This window comes from Ambystoma mexicanum, chromosome 1q (genome assembly GCF_040938575.1).
Source record: "Ambystoma mexicanum isolate Mex_15411 chromosome 1q, UKY_AmexF1_1, whole genome shotgun sequence".
NCBI lineage: Eukaryota > Metazoa > Chordata > Amphibia > Caudata > Ambystomatidae > Ambystoma > Ambystoma mexicanum.
Window position 1 is genome coordinate 909,236,662 of NC_090922.1, and position 26,639 is coordinate 909,263,300.

A 26,639-nucleotide genomic window follows, 5' to 3' on the forward strand; every position below is an offset into this window, starting at 1 on the left:
CCATATCATGCTCACTTAGGGTCACTTCCACATCACGCACATGTTTAGGGTGTCCTTGTCTGTGTCAAGCACATGCCTCCCTCTGTTACAGCCACCCTGCCTCTAGGCTACTGGTGTTGTGGCTTCTGTATGTATAGATGTACTTGTGATGGTTCCTCGTGTGTTCTGTTTACTGTCCACCTCTCATCTGCTGTAGTCTCAGTTGACTGAGATGATGCAATTGACACCTGCCAACACTGTCTGCAACTTCACAGTACTCTGGGCAGCCATTCAGATCCATTCACTGACTTCCTGCCCTTTCCCGGGTGGGGGGGCGGGCGTTCACTACATCCATACAACCCAGTGCCAACACTTTGCACATGATGGCTGCACTTGTCCCTACAGTGCCGTCATGTCACGAGATTGACATCACTACGTTTTTGGTTCTGTTGATAGTTGAGGACGTACACATGTGCTGCACTGCATCCACGCACTTCTGAGCCATGTTTCACCCTTCAACAGGCTTATTTACTTGTGTGATGTGAAAGCGACCTGGCATGTATGTATCCATGTGCCTCCCTTCACTGTATTTCAATGCACTTGCATTGTTGCATCCTGTGACATGAATACTTTTTTTGATATTTATTTTCTTGTAATGCATGTTGACATGCATTTTACATGTGTCATTGACAGTTCTATTGGACTTACTGCTGTGGCTATTTGGGAATTGTGCCATGGCTATGCTACGTGCCATCTCTTTGTTGACATCTGTAATTTTCGGGTAAGATCTATGCCTGCCAGAGGGTTGTATGTGATGCAGGTGATATGCAACATGCAGTACATGTGTGGGTTTTGCATTTGACATGCATCCATGTCTGCTTTCAGGGTCCCCTTCCATTTCATTGCCCCACTGCATGCATGCCGGAGTTTGTGTCGTGTGTGACATGACTGCCTCATGTGTTGGCCCTCAATATTGTGTTGTCTATGTGTGTGGTATGTGCTGCTGACATGTGTGCTCATGTGTTTTTTTATTTTGTTACAGGTGATAATGCACCGGAAGCAGAGGAGGAGGAGATGGCAGATAGGGTGGAGTGTTCAGGTCAACAACCATGCACCAGTGGTGGTCGTGGGGTGGTAGGCTGCGAACATCCATTGGTGCTCCAGGCCATCATGTCCAGGCCTGCCTCTGGGTATGGCTCTGAGGATCTCTTTGACTCTGAAGTTGAATCGGATGCTTATCAATCCGTGCCGTCAACGGTGGGTGATTATGCAGTGGACGCTGTTCTGTCTGCTAAACCTGCAGTGGGGGTTGAGCCCTCAATGGGCCAGTCAGTGTTGGAATGTCCCCCTGTGGTGGTTATGGAGGCAGGTCACACTCCACACCAGTTTCTCCTGTTCCTGGGGCAGCAGATCGACAGAGGAATGCAGTCCTGCAGCCACAGGAAGTGCCAGCACAGCAAGGGCCACCTCTGCTTGGGCCCAACAGGTGTGGTGTCCAGAAACACGGTGGCCGTGCGCCACCGAGGAACACTGGGTGGGAGAATGCCATGTATGCCATTGCTCAGCAACAGGGGGTAGCGATTGAGATGTTGGCCCAAGGCATGGAACGTGTGGCCGATTTCATTCTCCCCTCTGATAGGCAGGTGGAGCTCCAGCAGCAGGCAACGCAGTCCACGTGCCGCACACTCAGGCTGGGCACGGCAGCCTCCAACAGGCCCCACCGGGCTGAACTGGTGACTCTGCGCTCAGCTATTGCTGCTGAGGGACAGGTCCACAGGGAAGCCCTGAGGGAAGATTACACCTCCCTCAGAAGTACTCTGGCTGCACTCATATGAGCCAGGGGACACGGGCAGAAAAGAGGATGGAACAGCTGAAACACACCATCTCGGCTGACCTCCATGCAAGCTGGGAGAAGGTCTGTCTGTCATGTGAGACCTCCCTGGCAGAGCTCCATGTTACACGTGGGTCCTTGCAGGAGGAACTCTGTGTTACATGTGATGTGCTGCATGGCGAACTCCGTGCCATATTCCTGCAGAACCAGGCTCACCAGACCTGCATGCTTGCTGCCGTCGAGGGGCTTTTCTGGGGCTATGCGTGGTCAGGCACCTGTGCCACGTGAATCTCCTGATGTACAACCAGGGGATGACGATGATGACGTATCTCTCACTCAGGTCGGGCCGTGAAGACCAAGAACCCATGGAGGATTTTTTTTTGTCTCAACATCATCGCATGTGGGTGTTGAGGTGCCCCCCCCCCCCGGGTCCCCTTTGGCCATTTTTTTTTGTCTATTGTGCATTTATGTTACAGTATGGTGCTATGTGGCATCCAATGGCATCCACTGTGTGTTCCTGCTGGGCCCATACAGGCTTGTCTCGTGTTTGTATTTGTGCTTGGGTTCCGGACACATATGCCACTCCTGCTTCCCCTTTCCATGGGCTCACAAGGATGTCACTGTGTGACAGTAACTTACACAGAGGCATTTTCCGTCATATCTGTGGCCAGTCTGAAGTTCAACTTGTGTTACACCCCTAGTGGGGATTAATGATGGTTTCTCCAGTGCATGGTTGGACTGCATTTTGGTGAGTATATTGTTGACTGTGCATGATTTCACTTTGATTTTTCATGTATTGCCTTGACTGTATACATTGTTGATGCACTTAATGCTGTATGCAGTCCCATGCCCCCTTTACCTGTCAAAGCCACTCTCATGATGGTAGGAGGACGTGTGGTGGCAATGTCACATTGAGGCACTTGTGCTATGGTGTTCCTTCACTGTCTGACATTGTCACTGTTGGGTCCTATGTTCATGATATGTTCTGCTGGTAAATTAGTAGTCCTGTGTTGGTTTTGCTTATGATGTGTCACGGGATCAGCAATATGTTTCTGTTGCAGATGTGTCCACAACGGAGTGGTTCACATGGGAAATGTATGCAACAGTGAAGGTTCATGCATTTCCCATGCTAACAGGCATTGTATAGACCTGCAAACACCCCCCCACCCCACCCCATCACCACCCCAACATCCACCCACGCACACTACTTGCCTTCTGAGACATGCTGTGTCCCTGCTGCACAAGTTCACATTGACTTTCGTGATTGTGAACTGGCGACGCAGGCTCATTTTTTAGCTTTGTGTTTTTATGCAGCTGCAGGGGTTTCCAGGCCGCAAACACCACTCACTGTACTGTGTTGTATATTGAGTGGGATGTTGTGAGGGACAACCCTGCAGCACCTGCATTTTCTTTGCTTCTTTGGGATTCCCTGAAATGCATGCCACCGAAGGTTCAATGTTTTGGTGTTGACACCTTTGTTGGCATGCATTTATGTACTTTTAGTATAGGGTGGACATTTTTGCTCACTCTTTCCTTCAGTGTCCATGTCTGAGGGGATTGTCTGTGGCCTGTTTCCATGTGTGATAGTGCACTTTGTGACAGTTATGTCATGTGTGTTGATATTGTTATTGTAGTTTTCACATTGCAGGCGTGTGGGGTTGGTGACATGGGGTTGGGGAAGGTTTACGTGACATACCAGTATTTGGATGTGATATTTTGCATGGGGGGTAGAATCTGTAGCTTGCATGTGTGCCTTTTGGTCACATAGGATTGTGTTTTTTTAAGTGGCCAGGGATGCACACAATGCTGCAATTCCAAGGACACATTCTCACGGTGTTAAGGTTGTGACAGTTGACTGTCCATTTGTCAACATCGGTTGTTACCTGAATGTGCTAGGCCTGTGTGCATTCCACAGAGGGGGGAGTTTAGGTGGAAATTGTAGCCACAAGCTGGGGACGTGCTGCCTCGCCACATGCCCTTTCCCCTCCCATGTGCAGCCGCCGTGCATTTGGGTGGGGATGTGGGGGCACCACCATGTCCACCGTTACACCCAGCTGGGTTGCAACATTGTGCAAGACACATATTGCCACACTGATCCTGCACAGTACTGGGGTCAAGGGAGCGGAAACGTGACTTGAGCACTCTAAATGTGCACTCCACTATGCCCCGGGTTGCAATATGGGATGCATGCAAGCTACAGATTCTACCCCCCCATGTATCTTACCTGCGGTGGTGTGGTGGGGTTCCGAATTGGCATCATCATGTAGGTGCTCAGACGGTAGGCACTGTCCGCTGGTGTGGTGATAATGGTTGTCATTAGTGGGTTTGTGTTGTTGTCTGGGTGTGACATGCATGCATGTGCACAGGCATTTGTACTCACCAATCAGCCATGTGTTGCCATTCCTCCCAGCTTCTAGGTCCCGGTGTAGGGCTGACATTCTGAATATGAAAGTGTTGTGAGTGGACCCAGGATAGTTTGCATAGACATAGGTGATGATTCCCTTGGCATCATATACAACCTGCACTTTGATGGAATGCCAGTGCTTGCGGCTGCGATAGATGTGCACAGTGGCCCTAGGTGTACTCTGGGGAAGTGTGCCACCCTGTAAAAGATCTGGACCACTGCCTGGCTTTCTGCGGGTGTTCTGGGCTTGTATATGTGCCTGCGGACTGAGGGGCGTGCAGCCATGATTGCCAACACCTGGTGTAGGTAGTGTGACGACGTGGCCTGCGAGAGGCCCCCAACTATGGCAGTTGTCTGCTGAAATGACCCAGTGGCCAAGAAATACAGGACATTGAGCATCTTTTCCAAGGGGCGCAGTGCTTGGGAGCACAAGGTGAGTGATGTGAGGTCATCCTCCCACTCAGTGACCAGATCTAGGGTGATATGAGGTGGAAACCTATACCTGCCATAGACCTGGTCATCAGGCATCCAAAAAAGGCTGGTCCTGGGTAAGAAAATGCGGGGCCTGGCTATCCTCCTCCTCCTGTGGTGTCCCACGATCACAATGCAAGAAATGGGACATTCATCGTAGCTGTATATGCTTGTTTGTTGTTTGCGCGGGGGTGCTTCCGCCTGCTTTCGCGTGCCGGATGTGTTTCCGGCTTTGTGCGTCTTTTGGCATGCGTGGGTTTGCCCTGTTCAGTTCCATGAATACATGTTAGCGCGTGTGGGCGTTGCGGGGATTTTGCTGCTGAACTTCCCGTTATGCCCACATTTTTGCATGTTGTTTCCCATTCCGCGTGTTCTGTCCCTTTTTAGGTGCATGCGTGCGCTGGACGTTGTGCGCCTTCACTGGGTGACTCGCGCACAGCTTTCGTGTTGTCACAGTGACGTGTGTGCCACGTGCAGATTCCACGCAGGTCCCAGGTAAGCCAGACGCAGGGCCTTCCATGAATTGGGAAACGGGTGCACGCGTGCGTTTCACACGCATGCGCTGTGTTTTTCATACTTGCGCCACACATTTCGGCACACAATCATTCCATGAATCACCCCGCTAATCTCCAAATTCATAAACATCATTTCAAATCACAAATAAGTTAAATTAAGTCTCATAACTTAATTTGTATTTACTATAAATATAGAAAATGTGTATACATGTAAAAAATAGCACTCTTGCATAGCCCTCCTTTATTATAAATATTACACTAAGGACTCCTCCCCATATAGTTCACACGAACATGCAAATAAAATGTACATTAATCACTGTGTACCACATTACAATAAAACTACATAGAGGAAAGGGAAAAAATGAAACAAACATCAGACATAATTCACGAGTATTCAATTGTACATAAAAATCGATTCCCAGTAAATATTGTACACGTGGTGTAGATTTCCAGAGTCCATGATTAAATCATCCACCTTTCCAAACCGATTTTCACATGAGGATCTCCCGAACCACAGATGCATTTGATGACTACTCCAAATTGCCTACCAGGCCTTCAACTAACCTTCCTAGATAAGCATTCTCAACTTTATTGCTGAAATACACTATACGCACACCAACTACTCTACTGACAAACAGTAGTTAAATATCCATCCAGATTCCAGGCATCAAAGAGAAACGTAGGCCTCTACAACTAATTTACATACCAGTTCCCCAGCTAATCCTGGCTCATCCTGGCATCACGGTTTCCATGTGTACAAAAGTGACTCTGTATTCCAATCACAGAGCACCTGCCCTTGCGCTCAGAGCCCAAGGTACATCCTGTGAGCATGCATCAGGAAAACAGCTCTCTTGTATTTTCACTCCGCCCTGATTAGCCTGTCCCCTCTACCTCTCTTTCAAACCTGTTGGAGCACCTGAACACCATCCAAGTCGTAGTGGTGTGCAGTCTAAATTTCGTTAACTTGACATTGAATAGCATGGTGGGGACATTTATAATAATGTATTAATCTTGTATTACAAGCTTCATACTGGAGACTAGGTCCTAAGCACGGGACCCAGAATTCGAACCTGTGTTGTCGCTCTGCTTCCAAGACAAACAAGTTGCCGCTCCTGGCCAAGTGTAACACTCTTCCTTCAGAACCTGAATCTCTGCTGGAATGTCTGTGAGGAACATATACCAACTCAAGCAAGTAAATATGGTATTCAGTCATTGGTGGAAGCTGCATGACATGGATCTTTGTGAAATTCAACCAGTAATGCCCATTGTGTATGGGAAACTCTGAGGCAATCAGGCTGTAGTCAATATGACACCTGCATATGTGTTATGGGTTATTCGCTACACTGTGTGTCTCACGACAGCACACAATATTGTTATTGTTATTATTATTAATATTCAAATTACTATAATAATAATGAACCATTCATTTACAAACTGCTCAAAAAGCCATAGGGTGTCATTCCAAATTTGGTGGTGTGCGAAAAAATTGTAGTAATTTGTATTTTTCGATTTGTATTTCATTGTATTTTTACAGCGCTTTCGCCAAAGCTCTGAACAATAAGTAAAATATGGTACATCATTATAAATAAAGGTTAACAGAAAACATCATGCTATTGGAAGGAAATGAGTTTTCAGAGCAATACAGAAAATATGAAAAAAGTAGCAGAGCAGATCGAGGGGGGAGTTAAATTTTTTGGGCGTGAATAGTCAAAAAGACTGAACACAGGAGGAAGCACAGCACGGTTTAGGAACAGAGAGACGATGAAGATGTTCAGAGTGAAGAGAACGTGTAGGGATATAGAGGAAGACAAGAGAGGTGTGATAAGAGGGGACAAGAGCATGAAGGCATTTGCAGACAATACAAAGACAATGGAACAGAAGTGAGTTCTCAAATAAAAGAAGGGAAGCAGAGCGAAGATGGTTGGGAATTCAGACAGGAGCATGGAGAGATAACATAAGATGAATAAAGTAATTGAAAACGGACGTAGAGGGGAAGATAAGAGGCCATGAGGCCAACCAGAAGAGAGTAGCAATAGTGAAGACAGGATAAGACGAGAAATGTCGTAGCATGGCAAATATTATAAAAATAACATTGACAAGTGTGAGCAATGGTGGAAATAAGAGTAGTGAAAGAGAGGGACCAGTCAAAGATAACACTAAGATTTGTTGCTGCATGGGAAAAGGGAAGAAAAGCAAGTGTGAAGGAGATGCCAGGGGGGTAGGCAGATAGCGGTAGCATAGGGGAGGAAATAAGAAACCCCTGCAGAGACACCTGCAGAACACCATAATGGAGTTGACGGGTATCTGAGGTGAAACCAGCCTAAGAAACCAAAAAGGAGCAATTTGAGGTGAGACCAGTGATGAACAGTACTTGAAAGACCAAGTTAGGCAACTGAAGACAGAAGTATGGGTTTCCGTTACTGCCACTTTTTTTTTAATGTTAACAGAATGACAGCCATTTTTCTCGTACCAACGAATTATAATTGTTTGTGGATTTACCACTGGCAGAATTACCGCACACCAAATCTGCTGATATTTGGAGGAAAAATGGCAGATTCACCTCCAGTTTGTACACTTCGGAATGAGGCTCATAGTCTTTCCCTGGATATGGCATCCCTCCTCCTATGCCTATCCTCACTTTCTGCACCACAGCATAGAGACCTTTCATTGAAAGTGTTCTGAGAGACTTTTGGGAGTCCTTATTAGACTTGATAATCACCAGGTCTTAGGAGGTAGTGACGTTTCCATGTTTTTTTTCTTGTTTTACGAGCAATCATAATTAGCGTACTTCTTGTAATATCACTTGCGATTCCTTATATGTAAATTGCTAATTTTGTACCGCAACTTTCTCATTTTTTTGCACTGCTATGCAAAGTTTGGAATCATAATTTGTTTATGTTTTCGTAAACTGCAAATTGAGTTTGCTCATTTGCAAATACCTTTGCACCCGATTGCGAATTCAGACACTTCGTACCCAAGATCCATTAAGAAAACACTAACACGTTTTGTCTCCCAAGAGAGCTTACCACTGTCTAGCCCACAACGTTTGTGCATAATATATTTCCAATATTAGTGCTTCACAACACAACGAAAGGGAATTCAGCAAAATTGATCAGTAGAAGAAAGCATTAAGGAAGCAGATTAAAATCAAGACACCCTGACAAAATGTCCTGTATGAGGGAAGACCTACAAAATATATGAAAAGTCAGGAGCAGAATATGTGCCCTTCTCATTAGCCTGGAGTTATAGGCCTGCTGTTCTCTACCCATATCAGCCTTTCGTTCTGTGTAAGCACCTCGGACCACCTTTTGTTTAATTTTTTTGTAAGTACTTCTACAGAACTCTAGTACTTACAATTGCAGAAGTACTGTACAATGCAGTAACAAAACAGTTTGGGTCAAATTAGAAGTAGGGCCATAATTGTAAAAATATGCCATTTGTAATACTTCCAATTTTTTCAAATACCAGAACTTGTTTACAATACTAGATCAGATAACCATGTGTTACTTGCTCCATACAGTTAATTCCATGTAACCTTTAGCTTAAATACCCATGTCACCCAAACCAAGAAAGGAGGTATTTAAAATAACGCATGACGATACCCTGACCAACGTACCCATAACGAGGCCCTTTGTATAGTACGACCTCCCACTGGGCATCTGTTTACGACACATTCTATACACCAAAACATACATGCAAATCGGAACTTGCTTTTTTCTTTTCTGTTGTCCCTTTTTTGGAATAAAATTCATGTATGTGCCTTTTTTTCAGGGAACATTGAAATGCATTCGAAGATACCTGCTATCAGTAATCAGAAAGTAAATATTCTGGAGTTTTCCACTGTGGGTACAGCAAACCCTTCACAACTTCTTCATGCCCACGGTGAGTTGGCTTGGTGCCATTGCCATTTTACTGCCGAATATGTAATTTCTTTAACCATTGGAAAAATAGTCTTGCCAATCACATAAGCCCATCCAGTGCTCACCTATAATGAGAATTCTATTCAGTCAAATTAGATTGGACTGGAACAACCACAAGACATTTTGCAGCCACAATAACTTACTGGGCCAAACCACCCTGTTTAAAGAGGAGCTGGGAGGAGCTGGCTGTGGGGATGAGGGCCAGGGTCAAACATGGGAAATAAATTAAGCCTAGGGGTAGATTGTAAATACATTTCTAGCCTCATTCTTGTCTTGTTGAGAATATGCCAGAACGAGCCTGACTGTGTCTGTTAGCGTGGTCAGGGTCCTTTCAGCCAGATTCTCCTGATTCCCAAGCATGATCCATCACACTAACTGGTGCCAGGCATGGGAATCTGGGGGGACTCCGGGTTCCCATGCATACTACCTTCTTAGGAGGGAATCGGAATCGATCTCCACGGCGTGCACATAGTTACATGGTGAAGATCAATAAAGGCAGTTGCTTGAAAAACAAAACTGGTGCACAGTCCACAGGGATCAATACTCTCTGCATGCATCAGAAAGCATATCCTGGGGAGAGACGTGTTTATTTCCTATTCCATGTGGTTAAGCCTGGGGGAGGGAGGGGGTCTGGTTCACAGTATCCCCATAGCGTCAGGAAATCATTGGAACATATGCACAACAAGACACACCAGAATATCCCAAAATAGGAAATCTTGCATGATGTGTAGAGCTCATCCCCTATTGACTATAGTCGAGACTCTGCACTTCCTACTAACAACGAATGGCAATTAGCTGAAAGCTGGAGTGGATGCCTCAGGTTTTGCCTAGATTCCAAAGGCCAGATTCTCAAAACCTTTTGCGGGCACATGATGAGGTGCACTAGCAGATCTCTCCACATGCAGGATCGGGCCCGTTAGCAAAAGACCGCTGAATGAGTGCATCCCAATGGACTCATTCAGGCAGCCTTTTTCAACCTTTTGCGCATTTGTGCATGTCAGGGGACGTTTCTGCACTTTTAAGAGTGCATCCCAAATTCACAAACAATGAACAGAATCTGCAGGACAGCAATGAGAGGTGGATGAATATTGTGGTGCAAATGCAGGGAGGAAAAGTTGCAATTTAGAGACATCTTTGTGGGGATGAGATGAGACCATTGTGGTCTGATTCATCAGTTAATAAGTCAGGCAGTGGATACATGATATATGGAACTTCGTAAACTATCCCAATCATATGTATGTTAAGCTAATCAACGTTTATTTGGCATCATTATATGTTGGTGCTTTAAACTTACACAATGACTCACTGAGGGTTTCACAATATGAGCTGATATATGGGCATTGCGAGTTGAGTATTGCAGTTGTTTTCACGTAATATCCGCGGGTATGCTTTAAAAATATAATTTGAGAAAAGATGTAATGCAACTTTTGCGATGGGAGACGAACGCTTCCCCTCATTGAGCAAGTAATATTGCTCCTTTTATCACCTGTGTTATCTAACAGATATGTTCTTCATTGCACTGTTAATGAAAGTAATTTGATGACGTTATCATAATCTCCATGCCTTTCTTCTTTGAGAATTGTCGGCAAAACGTAAATTGTTTGACCAATTAACATGTACATTTTAACATAGAAAAAAATACTTTGGAAGAGGAATCCCTTATTTTCAGACTGTAACAGACTCTAAAAATATGTCATTATTATGCATAGTATTTTCCAAAGAGTTCTTTCACTTGGGTCTTGCCAAAAAGCTCCTACATGTACCATCCTAAGCAATTTAAATTGAAATTTAAGGTACACCAGCCAAATATTTCTTCTGCTTTAGTGCTCCTCCATGGTTAAAAAATATAGACACACATTTATAAGTCAGAACGGTCTTGTTGAATGAAAGTGAAACAATTAATAGAGATTGGTATTTACATACCACCAGTGATAGAAGAAATGCTTTGAAACTGCACACAATGAAATGGCGACTGGGTGTTAGGAGAGAGAAAGGCGTGGTTTGAATGTTAACCCCACAGAGACAGAGTCACTTGGGAGCCTGTTGACTTTACGTTTGCATGTAGCTCCATTTAATGTAACAATTCAAGTCATTATTTCTATTCTTTCCATAAGGTGCGCTTATGCTGATAGGCTGGATGACAACAGGAAGTTTGGGGATGATATGTGCACGATATTTAAAGACAGCTGGAAAAAAGCCATGTTTTGGTAAAGATCTTTGGTTTCAGGTATGCAAACAACAGACTTTGATCATGAGTAATGCAAGGCAAGGGAATTCGCGTTGCTAATTTGTAGACCAAGGAACCAGGAGACACAGGTTCTAATTCCTCCTCTGACATGTGATTGTATGAATCTTGTTTATATTGAAATTTACTTTGTAAATGGGTGTAATGTAAATATCACTTGCTCAGGGTTTCCAATTATATGTTTCCATTTCTATGTTAACACATCATAAATTATGCATTTAGTTATAATTGGATCCCATACCATAAGGTTCTGAGTGTAACAGGATGTTCCTGCTCCTGTAAAATGTTCTCTGTAAAGCCAGAAGTTGCATCTTCTGTCTAGGTTTGTGATATAGCAAATATCAAAAGAAACACTACTCTGTGGAAATACATTTTAGGTTTTCTTTCTAGACCCAGAGGTTCTCTTTTTTAAAATCATGTTTATGTTACAGTTAGAATGAATGTTTAATGAAACAAAAGAAAGTGACAAAGATAAGGAATGCATGTTAATTCATTACGTTGAGGAGGATGCGTGGGAGTTTGAAATAAGTGGTAAAGGTGAAAATAGTGTTGATGCCATCTGTAGCTCCATTTTCCTTTTACCCCATCTCCACATACGTAGCTGGTTATCCCTCCTTTGACCATTCTATTTTTTACTGACCAGTTGCTTTTCCCCAATCTGTTCAGAATTCCTCAACCTCCTTAGTTGCATATAAATCTTTTGTACCTGATAATACATACTGCATACTTCTTGCATCTAAAGTTTAATATTTAGGGACATGTTGTAAGCTACTCCCTAGCTATGATGAGTCTTATAATTGTAAGCAACCTGGATATGTCCTTCTAGACTACTCCCTTCAATGTTCAATGTGCGCAGATGTAATGCTGGCCAGTGGTCTGGTGCATCTGTTTTTGCCATTGTCTACATCCATTGATATGTGAGTTCTGTCCACCAGACTGAGTTTATATTTGGTGCATGGAAAGTGTAAACCCTGCTCCATAATGGCATAGGACAAGAGCAGTCTTTAAGAGGCAAAGACTCAGATTTGCTGGCATTAACCTCTTCAGAATGCTCAGGAGAGATTTTCAAGATACCTTAAAACTGTGGTTGTTTGAAGGAAATACTCTAACCCAGCAAGAAAAAAAAACTGGAAGAACCTGGACCTAGAGGCCTGTTAAGGATTTCAATCAGGCGATAAACTCTGCTCTCGGCCTAGTGTACAGCGCAATGGAAAAACGTATTTGATATATGGATGCAATTATTTGAAAGATGTACCACTTGTATCACACCCCTTCCTTAAAAATACCCTGGGTCACGCTGGACCAGGAATCAGGCTGGTTTTTAAAAGGTATTATTTATTTATTTGTTTAAGATCAAAATCACAATATATATACTTTAATAGATACAACAATCCCAATGGGTTGACAGAACACTGAATAATATCTTTAATACACTGGGAACAGGTAATGAGCAAAACAAATGCAGCACAGAAAATAATACTTTTGTGTTGGTTCAGATCAGATAGCACTATGGTTAGAGGTTTCCCCTGCAACAACCCTCAATCCCCAATAGCCAATGTGAAGAGATGGGAGGAGAGAGCAGGTATTCAGGAATAGCACAATCAAACAGAATATCAGTCCCATCTTCCCCCAGCAAACACAAGAGAAAAACGGAATTGACTTTCCAGCTGTCAGAATGGCTTTAAAATTGTCTTTAGAACTGACTGGGCAAAACCACCAAATATGGTCAAAAACACTTACATTGTTGTAAATTCCTATGGGAGCTGCTTTGAACAGTTGCACACAAGCATAAGCAATGATTTAGTACAAAGAAAATATTTTAAATCTTAAAGTCCAAGTTGGAAGCAGTTTAGAGCTATTTCACACGTGTAAAACTTTCTGATTTTTAAAATCACGGCAAACATTTCCTTGTGCGACTTTTGCTATAACGGGAGCATCACACTGTGTGGTTTTGGGTTCTATGGATAGCTATGGATGTTAGGTACAAGAAGGAGTTGACATTTCGTTTCCATCACAAAAACTGAGGGAGTTATAGAGGTTTTAGTGAGAGTCATATTTCAAAAATATAGACGTGGATTTGGACAGAGGCTTTAGTTTTAAAATCAGAAAAATATTCACTGTGGACTAGAGCATCCAAGCTAAGCCACCAGGACGGCACAACGTAAGAGCCAGGAGTGATTTGTGACTCAATCCTGGTTCCTCGCTGTCCACCTTGGAGCGCTAGGCTGGTCTTTGGAATGAAATTAATAGATCAAAGTTGACAAAATGACTAAGAAAAGGATGCTTTTACAGATAGACAGAATAAGAATTCACTACGGATTTAAACAATATTACCGATTATGGATGTAAGGATAGTTCAGAGGTTTGGAGGGGACAAGATAATGCACGGGAATCAACAGTTTCTAGCTTCCTGTTAATACTCACAAAACAAATGGATCTAAGATTTTGGACCATCAGGATTCTGGACCATTGAATTGGATCTATCAGGGACTGACAGCAGGGCACATTGTACTGGTGCAGGGTCAGCTAGGCTCTCTGGTCACAGCACGGCACAGGACTGCATGGGATCTGCCCTTCTTGGTTCTGAGGACCTTTCAATTCAGCAGGCAAGCATTAACATCATGCCTGGCTGTATTATTATGCTTCCCCTAGACTTTTGGGGTTTTGTTCTAGAATTTGAGGCCTAGCTGAGAATGGTTCAGCTATGCATAGGCCTTTGCTTTGACAAGTTTCTGGAGTCGGGAACAAGGAAGATGTAGATTTCAGCAGCAGGGCGCTCCGCCAGCATCAGGAAAGTGAGTGGATCTGTGAGTCTCCCTATGTGTTGTCAGCTGTCTCTATTTATCCTTTAAAATGACATCAAAAAGGGAGGTGTATGGGCTGGCTTAGCTAAGCTTACCCCTTTGAGCTGGGATAGGGCCAACACTTCATCTCCGCCTTGCATTTGGGGTGATTGGATCAAGGCCGGCTGATGTCACATTTTATGATTTGCTTTACAGTCCTTAGAGACCTTCCTTTAGCCACTGGTCTCAAAATCAGATTTTACACTAAACACACATTTCTACATTAGTCACCTTTATACAAATCACACACAAAGATGCCATATTTTATGTAGCATATTTTTATCAAAATCTCATAGCTGTAGGATCTTGTTTTAACTTTCTACAGAAGTTTGTCCTTTTCGATATGAACACAATTTCAAACTTTTATGCTACTTTCCACATTGTGTGTGTTTAACATGGGAATGAGTGTATAAAGTTTCACAATTCTAGCAGAAGTACAGACCCATAAACCCACATTTATTACCATTCCTGTTCAGAATAAGGTACACGGTTGTACCAAGTTTTCAAAGGTAGTGCTAAAAATTAGGTTAATTAATCTGCCATTTTCAGATTTTGCACCTCTTTGGATAATAAGTTATGTACCTTCTAAAAATGTCCATTACATATCCTGTTAACACCAAATGGTCAGTATTTGTCACTCCTTGAAGCATGTGGTGGCCCCCTCCTCTGGAATTGTGTTCTGTCAGCCAGGAGTTTCCTGGGCTGCAGAAGTTTTATGGCCTTTCACACCTTCCATATCCTGGGTTGGAGGATGTCCATTGTTCCTTAGCTTTCTGTAGACAAGATTCTGTTCTAACCTGCAATTAAGACCTCCCCATCAGATTCTGCTGAGAGGAAGGCCCTCCTTCTAGTAGAAAAACTTGCTTTTCTAGTTCTTGCAGCCCAGCCAGGCTAATTAACTTTTAAATCCAGCAAAACCAAATTTGTTGCATCAAACATACTACATTATTTTCTTAGCCTTAAAATCTGTCGGATAAAAAAAACACAACTAAGATCTGTATTCCTTTTTGGCAACAATTCTTTTTCTGTTTGCTAATCCAGCAGACTTTTGAGTTTTAGCTCACTTTTAAAGTTTCATCAGTAACTCCTCTGACAGCTGTCATTCAGGTGGCCCAGGGTACTGCACCCAGATTTTGACAGGGCAGTCAGTTCACAGACAATCCAGTTTTCTGATGAAAGTTTTGCTCTTCATATTAGGACTCTGTATGTTTACAATGCTTCATTAGATACATGAATTTTAGCCCCAGGAGATATTTTGAATGTTGAGAAGTGTTGTGTTATAGGTATTTTGGAGTTTTTAGCAACAAAGCAAATGACATTTGTAGGCACATTTTGGGGTTTCACTTGCAAAGTGCCGCTTCTCTGTCTGCACTCTGTTTGCTGGTCATGGAGCCCACTAGCACATTTTCTGCAGGGTGTGCTCTATTCCCATGCACATGCACCATGGGTGGCAGGTTGTGCATCCCTCTTTTTGTGTGCTGAAGCTCACGGTTCTTGTAGGTTTTTGGTGCGCACAAGGGTTTTGCCGCCATTGTTGCTGTTTCTTTCCCCATAACTGGCAAGGTGATGCCGCACAGCATAGTGGAGTGGGTCAATACATCCCACAGGCTCTAACAAACCTGCTAGACTGAACCGCCTCAAGCGAAATAGAACCCACCGAAACAAGCATAGACTTAGCAGAAGACACACTCAACAATTGGATCACCAAGGCCCTTGACCAATTAGCACCAGCTAAAACATTCGAAACAATGCCAACAAAACTGCCCGCAAAATGGTTCACAGAAGAACTGAAAGAACAAAAAAAAACAACCGCAAAATGGAAAGGAAATGGATATAACAATACACCCGACGAGACAAATTCAAATACCAAAGACAACTCAAACTATACAAATCAACAGTCCTCAAAGCAAAAAAGTTCTACTATGCCACTAGAATAGAATCAGCAAACAATACACAGAAAGAACTCTTCAAAATCATCAAAGAGATACAAACAAAACGTCTTCCTGCAAGAATTCCATCAACCTGACACAAGCACTTTGTGGCAACATCACCAACCACCTGACAGTAAAAATAGACACAATCCAGGAGACCATCAACCTAGCATGGGCAAATACAATCACGACTGCCGGAACACAGACACCGGGCGAAACACAGATTACAGCAAAACTCACCTGCCTAGAAGCAATCACAGAAGAAACCTTTGACACAGATCAAGGACACAAACCTTGCAGGATCCCCAACGGACCCCTGTCCCCTGGACATCTTCAAAGGAATCCTCATTCCTTTGATAGAACCGCAGCGACACACTTCCTCGAACCTAATGAATCTATAGTACTGTCCTCCTTAAAATCAGCATACATTAAACCACAGATAAAAAAGGAATCAGAAAGCACAGAAGACCCAATCAACTACAGTCCGATATACAACCTACCCTATCCAGCAAAGATCCTGGATTACCACGTGTACAGAATCCGAAGCATAGGGAAAACTTGTATGGTCAAAAGTTAGCTTCAGACCAATGAGACAAACAGAATCAGCTCTTCTTTTGACATGGGACGACCTGAAAATAAACACAGACGATGATGCTCAATCGGCCCTGATACTAGTGGACATATTAGCAAATTTTGACCCAATCAGCCATGCAACACTAATAAAAAGATGAATGGAATCTGGCATACAGGAATCCACACTGAAGTGGCTTACCTCATTCGTAACAAACCAAACCAAACAAACCTACCTACTACCGTTCACCTCAAACACAAAATATATATCCTGCAGAGTCCCACAGGGATCCAGCATCTCCCCTCTACTTTTCAACATCTGGGCCACTTATCAAAATCATTCGAACCCACAGACTTACTGCCTACAACTATGCAGACAACACACAACTGATTGTGAAAAGGTGCTCAATGTACTGCATTTTTTGTCCGCCGGGTCATTTCAGTGGACAACTGCCATAGTTGGGGGTGTTTCACAGGCAGTCACGCTGCCTACACCAGGAAGTTGTCAATCATGACTGCATCCCCTCAGTCCGCAGGTACATATACATGCCCAGAACACCCGCAGAAAGGCAGGCTGTGATCCAGGGCTTTTATGGGGTGGCACACTTCCCCAAAGTGCTTGGTGCCATCGATTGCACCCATGTGGCCTTACGTCCACCTAGGGCCACAGAGTACATCTATCGCAATCACAAGCACTGGCATTCCATCCACGTGCAGGTTGTATGTGATGCCAAGGGAATCATTACCTTGGATATGCCAACTATCCAGGGTCCACCCATGATAGTTTCATATTCAGAATGTCACCCTTACACCGGGACCTGGAAGCTGGGAGGCCTGGCAACACATGGCTCATTGGTGAGTATAAATGCCTGTGCACATGCATGCATGTTAGACACAGACAACTAGACAAAGCCAACTAATGACAACCATTCTCACCTCCCCAGGGGACAGTGCCTCCCCTCTGAGCAGCTACATGATGACGCCAATACGGAACCCCACCACACCAGGTAAGATACAAAGCAGCCCATATTGCAACTAGGGCCATAGTGGAGCGCACATTCGGAGTGCTAAATTCACATGTCTGCTCCTTCGACCACTCCGGTGGACAGCTACTATATGTACCAGCAGTAATGTGCAGGATCATTGTGGCAGCATATGTCCTGTACAACGTTGCAACATGGCGTGTTATACCGGTGGACATGGTGGTGCCCCCACATCCCCAACCACATGCCCGGCTGCCGCGCATGGGAGGGAAAAGGGCACGAGGCGAGGCAGCCTGTACCCAGCTTGTGGTACAATCTTTCACCTAAAATCCCACCCCTGCAGAGTGCACACAGGTCTGGCACATTCCAGGTGACAATCGATGATGACAAAGGGAAAATCAACTGTCCCAACCTTACCACCCTGAGAATGTTTGCTTGGAAGTGCTACATTGTGTCCATCCCAAGCTACTTAAACTAACCCAATCCCGTGTGAACAAAGGGCACACATTGAAGATGCAGTATGCCATTAACCCCATGGAAAACAGCACATCTAAATCCTGGTATGTAACCTAAACCAAAGTTCATGTCACCCGGTTGCCACACCATGCCATGGCATGCAATTTCAAAAGTGACAAATAAATAGCCAACACATAACGCTACTGTCACAAAGTGCAGTTTGAGAAATGGAACTAGGCCAGAAATAACTCACTCTGACACATCAAAATCAAATCATACACAGGAATATCCCTCTTCCAGCATAACATTTCATAAACACAGTACTCAACAGTGATAATGTCAGACAGTGACCAATCACAATAGCACAAGTGCCTAAAAATGACAAAGCTACCACATGGTCCCCTTCTATTTTGAGTGTGTCTCTGCTAGCTAAAGGGGGCAGGGTAACGCACACAGCAGGAAGGGCATCAGTGATGGAGACAGTCAAGGTAATACATGAAGATGTAACATGAAAAAATGCACATTAACCAATGTCCAAACAAAAAGGTATCCTAACCATGCACTGGACAAACAATCATGAATCCCCACTAGGGGTGTTTACACAGGTTGGACTTCAGGCTGACCACAGAACTGATGGAAGGCCAATGCCCCTGTGTAAGTTACTTTCACACACTGCCCTCCTTGCAAGCCCATGGAAAGGGGAAGCAGGAGTGGCATATGTGCCTGTACCCTAAGTCACAAACAGGGAGTTTACCAACACGAGACAAGCCTGTATGGGCCCAGCCGGAACACACAGTGGATGCCTTTCGATCCCACACAAAGCAACACACTGTCACATGAATTCACAATAGACAAAAGATAAAGTAAAAAGGAAATTAGAAATGGCCATGGTGGACTGGGGGGGGCACCCGGGAGGGAGTAGGTGCGTGGTGCACCTCAACACCCACATGTGTGGATGTTGAGAAAAAAACACAAAAATTAAACCCCTCCATGGGTCCATGGCCTGCAAGGCGAGCATAGAGTGGGAGAGCTGTCGATGTTGTCCTCACCCTCTGGTGTAGTATTACGGGGTGTGCATGGTAAATGAGGCTGACAACATATAGCCCTGGTCTGCTCCTCAATTGCAGCGAGCATGCAGGCCTGAAAGGTTTGATTTTGCATCATGATGGCCCGCAGGTCCGCATGCAGCACCTCACGTGATGCACGGAGGTCTGCCTGCAAGATGTAACGAGATGCATGGATCTCCGCTTGCAAGGTCTCACAGGTTGCATGGAGTTCGACAGAGATGTTGTGCATCACCTGCTCCATCTGCTGTTCTGCCCATCTACTGTGGGCTGACTTGAGTGCAGCCAGAGTAGATCTAAGGGAGGTAGTCTCTTCCCTCAGTGCAGTCCTGTGTGTCTCAGGCTCAGCAGCTATGGCTGTGCGCAGAGCCCCCAGTTCAGCCCGTCGTTCCCTGTTGCTGGCCGACATCTCCAGCCTGTGCGAGCGGCATGTGGACTCCAATGCCTGCTGCTGGAGCTCCATCTGTCTTTCAGGGGGGAGCATGGAATTGGCCACCCTATCCATGCTCTGTGCCAACATCTCACATGAAGCCCCCTGTTGCTGTGCAATAGTATACATGGATTGCTCCCACAGAGTATTTCCGGGTGGCACACGGCCACCGTGTTGCCGGACCCCACACCCGCTGGACCCAAGGATACCTGTCCCTTGCTGCACTGGCACTGCCTGTGGCTGCAGGACTGCATTCCTCCCTGGATCAGCTGCCCCAGGAACAGCAGCCAATACTGTGGAGCGTGACCCTGTATCCGTAAACACCATAGACAGACATACCAACACTGACTGGCCCCGTGAGGGGTCTACCCCCTGTAGATGTTTGGGACAGACCAGCATCGAAAGTAGAATCACTCACCTGCGACAGCAATGAGAGTTCCATGTCCGATTCAGCACCAGAGACACAGGCGTCCTCAGAGGTGTACTCAGAGACACCCCTGGCCAGGATGGTCTGTACCACCAATGGATTCTCATGGGCTACCACACCACACCCTCCACTGGTGCCTGGTTAGGGCTGAGAATACATTGCCTCCTCCACCATTTCCTCCTCCTCCACTTCCTCCTCCACTGCATCCAGTGCCTCATCACCTGTACAAATGCAAAAAAGAGACATGAATACACATGTTAATAGCATAGGCCACACACATAGGCAATACAATGTTGTCAGCCATCACATTAACCTGCCATGTCACATATGACACAAACTCAGGCATGCACGCAGTGTCAATGAAATGGAAGGGGAGCCTGAAAGCAGACATGGATGCGTGTCAAAGGGCAAACAAACACATGTACTTCATGGTGCATAGCACCTGCATCACACACAAGCATGTCACTGGCATAGTCCTTCCACAAAGATGAACGATGCCAATACACAGATGGCACATAGCATAGCCATGCCAGAACGGTCAACCAGCCTCAGATGGAAGTTGAATACTACTGTCCATGAACCATGTACAATGCATGTCAGACCGTGTTGTAGCAGACAGTGTGGGCAGGTGGCAAGTGCAATGTCTCAGTCATCTGGGACTACAGCAGGGGATAGGAAGGCAGAAAGCACAATACATGAGGAAGCATCAGAAGTGCCTCCAAACCCAGAGAAGCTACACCTCCAGTTACATAGAGGGAGGCAGGCTGTACCAGAGGGTGGGCCCAGCTCAACACAAACTAATTTCCATGAGGAGCAACTGACCCTGAGGGAGCATGAAAGGGATGATCAAAGACCATGAGAAGGAAGTAAATACTGGAGATGGAGTAGAAGGAATTTCTGGCCCAGGACACATAGGGACTTGCTGAGAATGCACAGGGTTCAGGAATGAACACGCATAGCCACTGTGAGCCGGTGCTATCATCACAGTCCTAGGCAGATACCTTGCACCAAGCCTAAAGGACTTTCCATGCACTCCGGGTCTGGCAGAGTTGCAGAGTGAAGAGTGTAGATTCTCAGAAATCCTGCTAAAGCCCGTTGCAGTAGTCCACCATAAGAATTACCAGTCCTCTGGAGAGACTGAGCTGTTGGGGGATGGAGAGGAAAGGAAGAATGCCTCTGAGGAGGAGAAGCTTGCAGGGTGACCTCACAGAGACGTCAGTCATGTGATGTTAGAAGGTGAGTGTTGAGTGGAATATCATCACAGGCTATCCGCAACCACAGGTTGGAGCAAGAATAGGGCCATGAGAGGCTGGACAGAGAGTGTCATGAAAGGGGGGAGCAGATGTGTTGATGAGTATTGGCTCTGTGTGAAGCAAATGGTTTGTATGCAGTCTCCATGACAACAAGCACATATCAGTTGAACATCACATGGGTCACACATGGCAGTCATGTCAATGTAAAAGTAGGAATTCCTGGATACCTTGCCGCAGCTAATTTCAATAGGGTCTTGTGATTACAAGAATGTACACATTGGATGCAGTTTCTGAGGGTGTGTTTTTTATTATACATAGAGTAGACACATTGGGCCTTATTACGACCCTGGCGGCAGGGGGTTAACGGGCCGGTAGAGGTGCCAGCCCCATTAACCCCCTACCGCCTCATTACGAGGACTCCTCACGGGACCCGCTAAGGATGCCTGGTAGAACCAGGCATCCTTAGCGGGTCCCACTAGCAGATCAGGATGCAAACAACGGGCCTGTCATTAATGGGCCCGTTGTTTGCATCCTCCCTATTCCCATTGAGCCCTATGGGTGCTCAAATAGGAATGGGGATGTACCGGGACCGGTTCCCCGGAATGGGGAAATACCAGGCCCTCCAAGATCGGAATGGCCTGGTATTTCCCCATTCAGGGAACCCGGACCCGGTACCCGGAATGGGGGTAGCCATGCCGCAAATAGTGGCATGGCTACCTCCATTGTCGTAATGAGGCCCATAGTCTTAAAAGTGGTCAGCCGACGAACACAAAGGTTCCTTCTCAAGGCAGGTGTGGTAGTCATAGGTCATGAGTTTGACAATGAAGGTTGATTCTTAGTTACCGTATGGTAAGTGTTTCTGGGTTGCTTAGATTTCAAGGCCAGTGCCTGGGCGTCCATCCGCGATTGCTAATTCAAATGAGTCATGTCAATGTAGCCTGAACTGGCAGACAATCATAACACATCACCCAATTAGCATACACATGGGCTGGACACACACGCATCACCACTCACCAGACATTGCCTCATACATTGGCAGGTCTCCCACGCCTTGGACCTGCTCCAATGCAATTAAATCACTAGCGAACTCCTCATGTCCAGTGAGTTCATTGTCCTCTGGTGCTGACCCACCTCCAGTCACCTGAGTAGAGGCAAACTTGGCAGTCAGTGTGTCTTTTGCTCGGAGCCGGAGGTCATTTCAACACTTCACAACATCACTAGCTGTGCGCCTCACATGACCCAAGGCGCTAATATGGTCCGCGAGGATCTGCCAGTGGGCCATACGCTGAGCAGACGTATGTGTGCTCCCTGCCTGCACCAGCATGCCACAGCCGTGATCCAAGTCCACGAGCATGTCCAGTTCCTCATCACAGAAACCTCTCTTTCTCGACATGTGGGATTGCTGTGCAGTGTCTGGGTCCCCAGCCTGTACTGCTGGAGCACGCTTCTGCCTCTTGCAAGGTGGTGCAGACCCTGAGTGGCTTGCACTGCTCTGGTCAGTAGGGGCTGGAGTACCGGTGCACTGGCCTATCGAATCAGCCACTGATGTTACTACAGAAGGTCGGCTTGCAGGTATCGGTAGCTTGGTGCTGTTGCCAGAACCCTGCACCGCACGTGACTTGGCCTTTGGGACATGGAAATCGGCCATTGAGTCACCCTGTGCCTGGGAACACTACAGTCCAGGCTGGCTGACCCTGAGCCTGGGTGGTGGTAGCCGCAGCTGCCCCTGCAGCTTCTACACTCTGGCTGCTCTGGACAGCAGATGGCACTGCTTGTCCGGGACCATGGGTGCTGGAGATGTCAGCAGCAGCTGCATCTCCCTGCCCCGGTTGGGTGGGGGGCATAGCTATCCCTGCATGGGCCTGGACACTTTGCCCATGTGGACCCCCTTTGCCAGCTTGACCACCCTGGCCACATCACCCACCTTGGCCAGCTTGACCACCCTGGCCACGTCGCCCACCCTGGCCACGTCGCCCACCTTGGCCACGTCGCCCACCTTGGCCACCTCAGGCAGGTCACCCAACTTTGCCTCCCTTCCCACTTGTTGCCCTCCCAGTCATGGCACTGATGGACTAGCGCAATGGGAGGTGCAGCCAACAATTGTCCTGGGCAATTGGAATGAGGGGGCAGGGTACATGATGGAAAAGGTACCACTGTGCTCCAGCAAGGCTCTATGTGACCCCTGGTGAAAGAATAATAGGTCACGCAATGCTCTGGCACCCCAAAAACTAAAATCAAGTTGTACGTGAACCCTCGGTAGCCCACGTGTGAGTAAAATTTGGCCCGCAGTACGCGGTGCCATCCAGCAACACAAAAAATGTGTACGTGAGGAACATGTAGGCTACTATGACCTTGAAAATGGGGTACGCAACACACATGGGCAACCACAGTGGGAAAAATGCATGCACAACTCACCGTCTGCCTCGTAGAATGAAAGAAATCTGATGCACGTCTGCATGTAGGCAACTCCCCCGCCAAAACAAGAAGTATGCACTGCCACGGTAGTGAACTAATCGCGTGTGAACCCACAAAAATCTTAAATTCACACGTCCGTCCCCATGAAAAGCACATATATTGCACTGTTGTCCTACGCACACCTTTATCTCATACTGAACGGCAACGCCCAATGTACAGGGCGTGTCACGTAACTTACGCGCTTAGGGCCTTTCCTCAGATTACACACTAACACGTTGTTTCCGCATGTGCAGACTCACTCTGTTTGTGGCTGGCTGAAAGAACATGGAAGACCCACACTCCTGCCTACAAGGCCATTTACCTGCCTCCAACTGCCCCAAGCTGCCTCCTAGAGCCATCTGCTGCTGCTAGCCCACTCTGTGTGCCTGCTGTGCCCATGTGCCCTGCATTTTGGTGCTTGTTGTTGTGACCACCTCTGCTGATCCTGAAGACACCAGTCTGCCATACCATCGCTCAACAGCCCAGCCCCAGGACACCCTTGCCCACCCACACCTGCCTCGGGGGTTGCCATGTCTGACCCAACACCATCTGAGGCAAGTGGCAACCCCCAGGCAGAGAGGCAGACGGATATCAGCTTCGCATCCAGGGAAGTTGGTATCCTGGTGGAGCAAGTCCTGGGGCATTATGATGCCCTCTTCCAACGCCCATCGCAAGTCGGCAATGAAGGACGGAAGAAGATTTGCAAGGACATCGTGGGTGCCATCAAAACGGAGGGGGTGGCACCCCGCGACTACCAACATGTCCACAAGCGCTGGGAAGACTTCAAATCCAGGACCCACAAATAGGCCCAGTGCCTACTCAAGCCTGTTGATGATCGAGCGAGGCGCCGGGGCCGGTTGACCACCAACAAGATGAGGGTCCTGGAGTGCTTCTACCCAGCTCTGTACCCCCAGGTCTTAGTGTTGGTGCTCCGTCTGGAGTCGACTGGTAAGTGTTCATGTGTTCTTGTCCACCATAGTGCATGTGCATGTTGACGTGTGGCTGGAGTGTGCACCTTGGCCTTATGTTTGGCATGCCTCCTGTACAGATGTCTGTGTGCATGTTCCTGACAGTGCTGCATGTTTGCCTATTCAAGCGTGTCCCACAGCAATGGTGTCTGTGTTGCAATGCGTGATGCATACCGGCATGTAACAATGTGCACATGTTTGCATACCTGTGTCTGGACTGGGCATGCCAGAGGTGTGACACATGGGTGCTTATGTCACCATCATGGACATGCATTGTGTACATGTGCATGCGTCTGAGTAGTGAGTGTGTGACTGCCCGACACTCTGTGATGTATGTTACTTGAGTTCTTGATTTGTGATTGCTTCTAGCTGCCAATTTGCCCCTGAGTACACTGTGACGTGATATCTCCATGGCCTGCCTCATGACTGTCAGGTGATGTGTATGAATGAGATGTGTATGTCCCATGATGTGTGTGAGCTGAATACACAATTGTGATCTTGTTTCAGTGCCTTGTCGAAGGATTTGAATGTGTATTGTGAATGACAGACATGTTAGTGAATGTGTGTGAATGGCACTTCCCTGTGTGTAGCCACTGATGTAAATTGCATTGTGACAAACACACATACACACATATGTTCAGTAGCCTGATGTTTGTGTTCTATGTTTCCCTATCCACAGCGACGATGGGAGAAGAGGGCGGAGAAGGTGCTGTGGAGCACCGCAGCAGAGATGCCTCCACCAGGCACAGAGGCAGGGCCCAGTCATCCTCCCAGAGACCGTCATCTTCTGGGAGTGAGGAGACTGGTGCCGCGTCCGCGACAACAGCCGCAGCTGCTGAGGGGAGGCCCAAGAGGTCAAAGTTCGTCGTGGGCTCCTCGGCAGTGGGAGGGTCAGGTGAGCCCACACAGGGGCAATCCGATGCAGAAGACAGTGGGAAGTCAGGTTGGTGGTGGTGGAGGAGGAAGCCACATCAGCCCAGCCCATGGGGCACAGCAGAGGTGATGACGTAGGTGTGACTGCTGCAGTCCAGGGTCAGGGGCTGGAGGCAGTGCAGGTCGCCGTGGAGGTGCTTGTGCCTAATCCTGTCCCTGGTACTTCGACTGCAACAGTATGCACCTGCGGGCATGCACCATGCTGTACCAGTTTGCAGGTGGCGGATGTATCCACGGAAATGGATCTTGCACTACCTGCAGATGAAGCAATTCGTGACCGGGTGGAACCAGTGCTAGCCGGGTTTTGTGAGGCATACAGCCAGTATTTGTGATGATGTGCAGGGTTCCGATCGGGGGCTTGCACATCATCACGATGAGGTCTGTCATTTCATTAACTGGCTAGCACAGTTCATGGTCATGAATGTGCTACGTGGGCTGGCCACTGCTGCAACCCCCTCCTCCTCTTCCTCCTTTGTGCGCAAGTCGTCCTCCCTGCCGTCTTCCGGCCCAGATATCACCACTCGTGTACCTGTCTCAACCCCGGCAGCCAGTCTGGTGGAGACCACATCCCTGCCACAGTCGGGAGTCGATGGAGGATCAGCAGAGGTGGTCACCGCAGAAACAGGACCAATGGCAATGGAGGAAGTGCAGGCATCAAGCAGCAGGGCACGTGCATGACGGTCCCAGGGGTTGTCATCATCCCGGAGGCTGTCCTGGAGGCGCAGGCACCGGACTTCTCTGCGGCAGCAGGCTCGACATAGGAGGCGACAGGACTCGGGGCTCTCAACATCAGAGGGGGAGGTATCGGCCATCGGGCAGGAGGGAAACGTGAACCTTACCACAAGGATGTCTTCCGTGTTGCAGCGAATAGGCCAGCAGATCGGAGCACATTGGCAGCGGGCAGAGGGGGCATGACTCACCATCGCCAGGGCAGAGAACACCCTGCCTCAGGTGGAGAGGTG

At 46.8% G+C, this 26,639-nt stretch overlaps 1 protein-coding gene across 1 annotated transcript in view; it reads left to right on the forward strand.

The window, feature by feature from the left end:
- Positions 1–26,639, forward strand: part of LOC138559368 (putative ferric-chelate reductase 1) — a 482,214-nt gene that overhangs the window by 345,403 nt on the left and 110,172 nt on the right. Inside the window, exons 12-13 of the mRNA XM_069642735.1 lie at positions 8,972–9,082; positions 11,235–11,347. Coding sequence (XP_069498836.1) covers positions 8,972–9,082; positions 11,235–11,347 — 224 coding nt within the window. The remainder of the gene's footprint in view (positions 1–8,971; positions 9,083–11,234; positions 11,348–26,639) is intronic.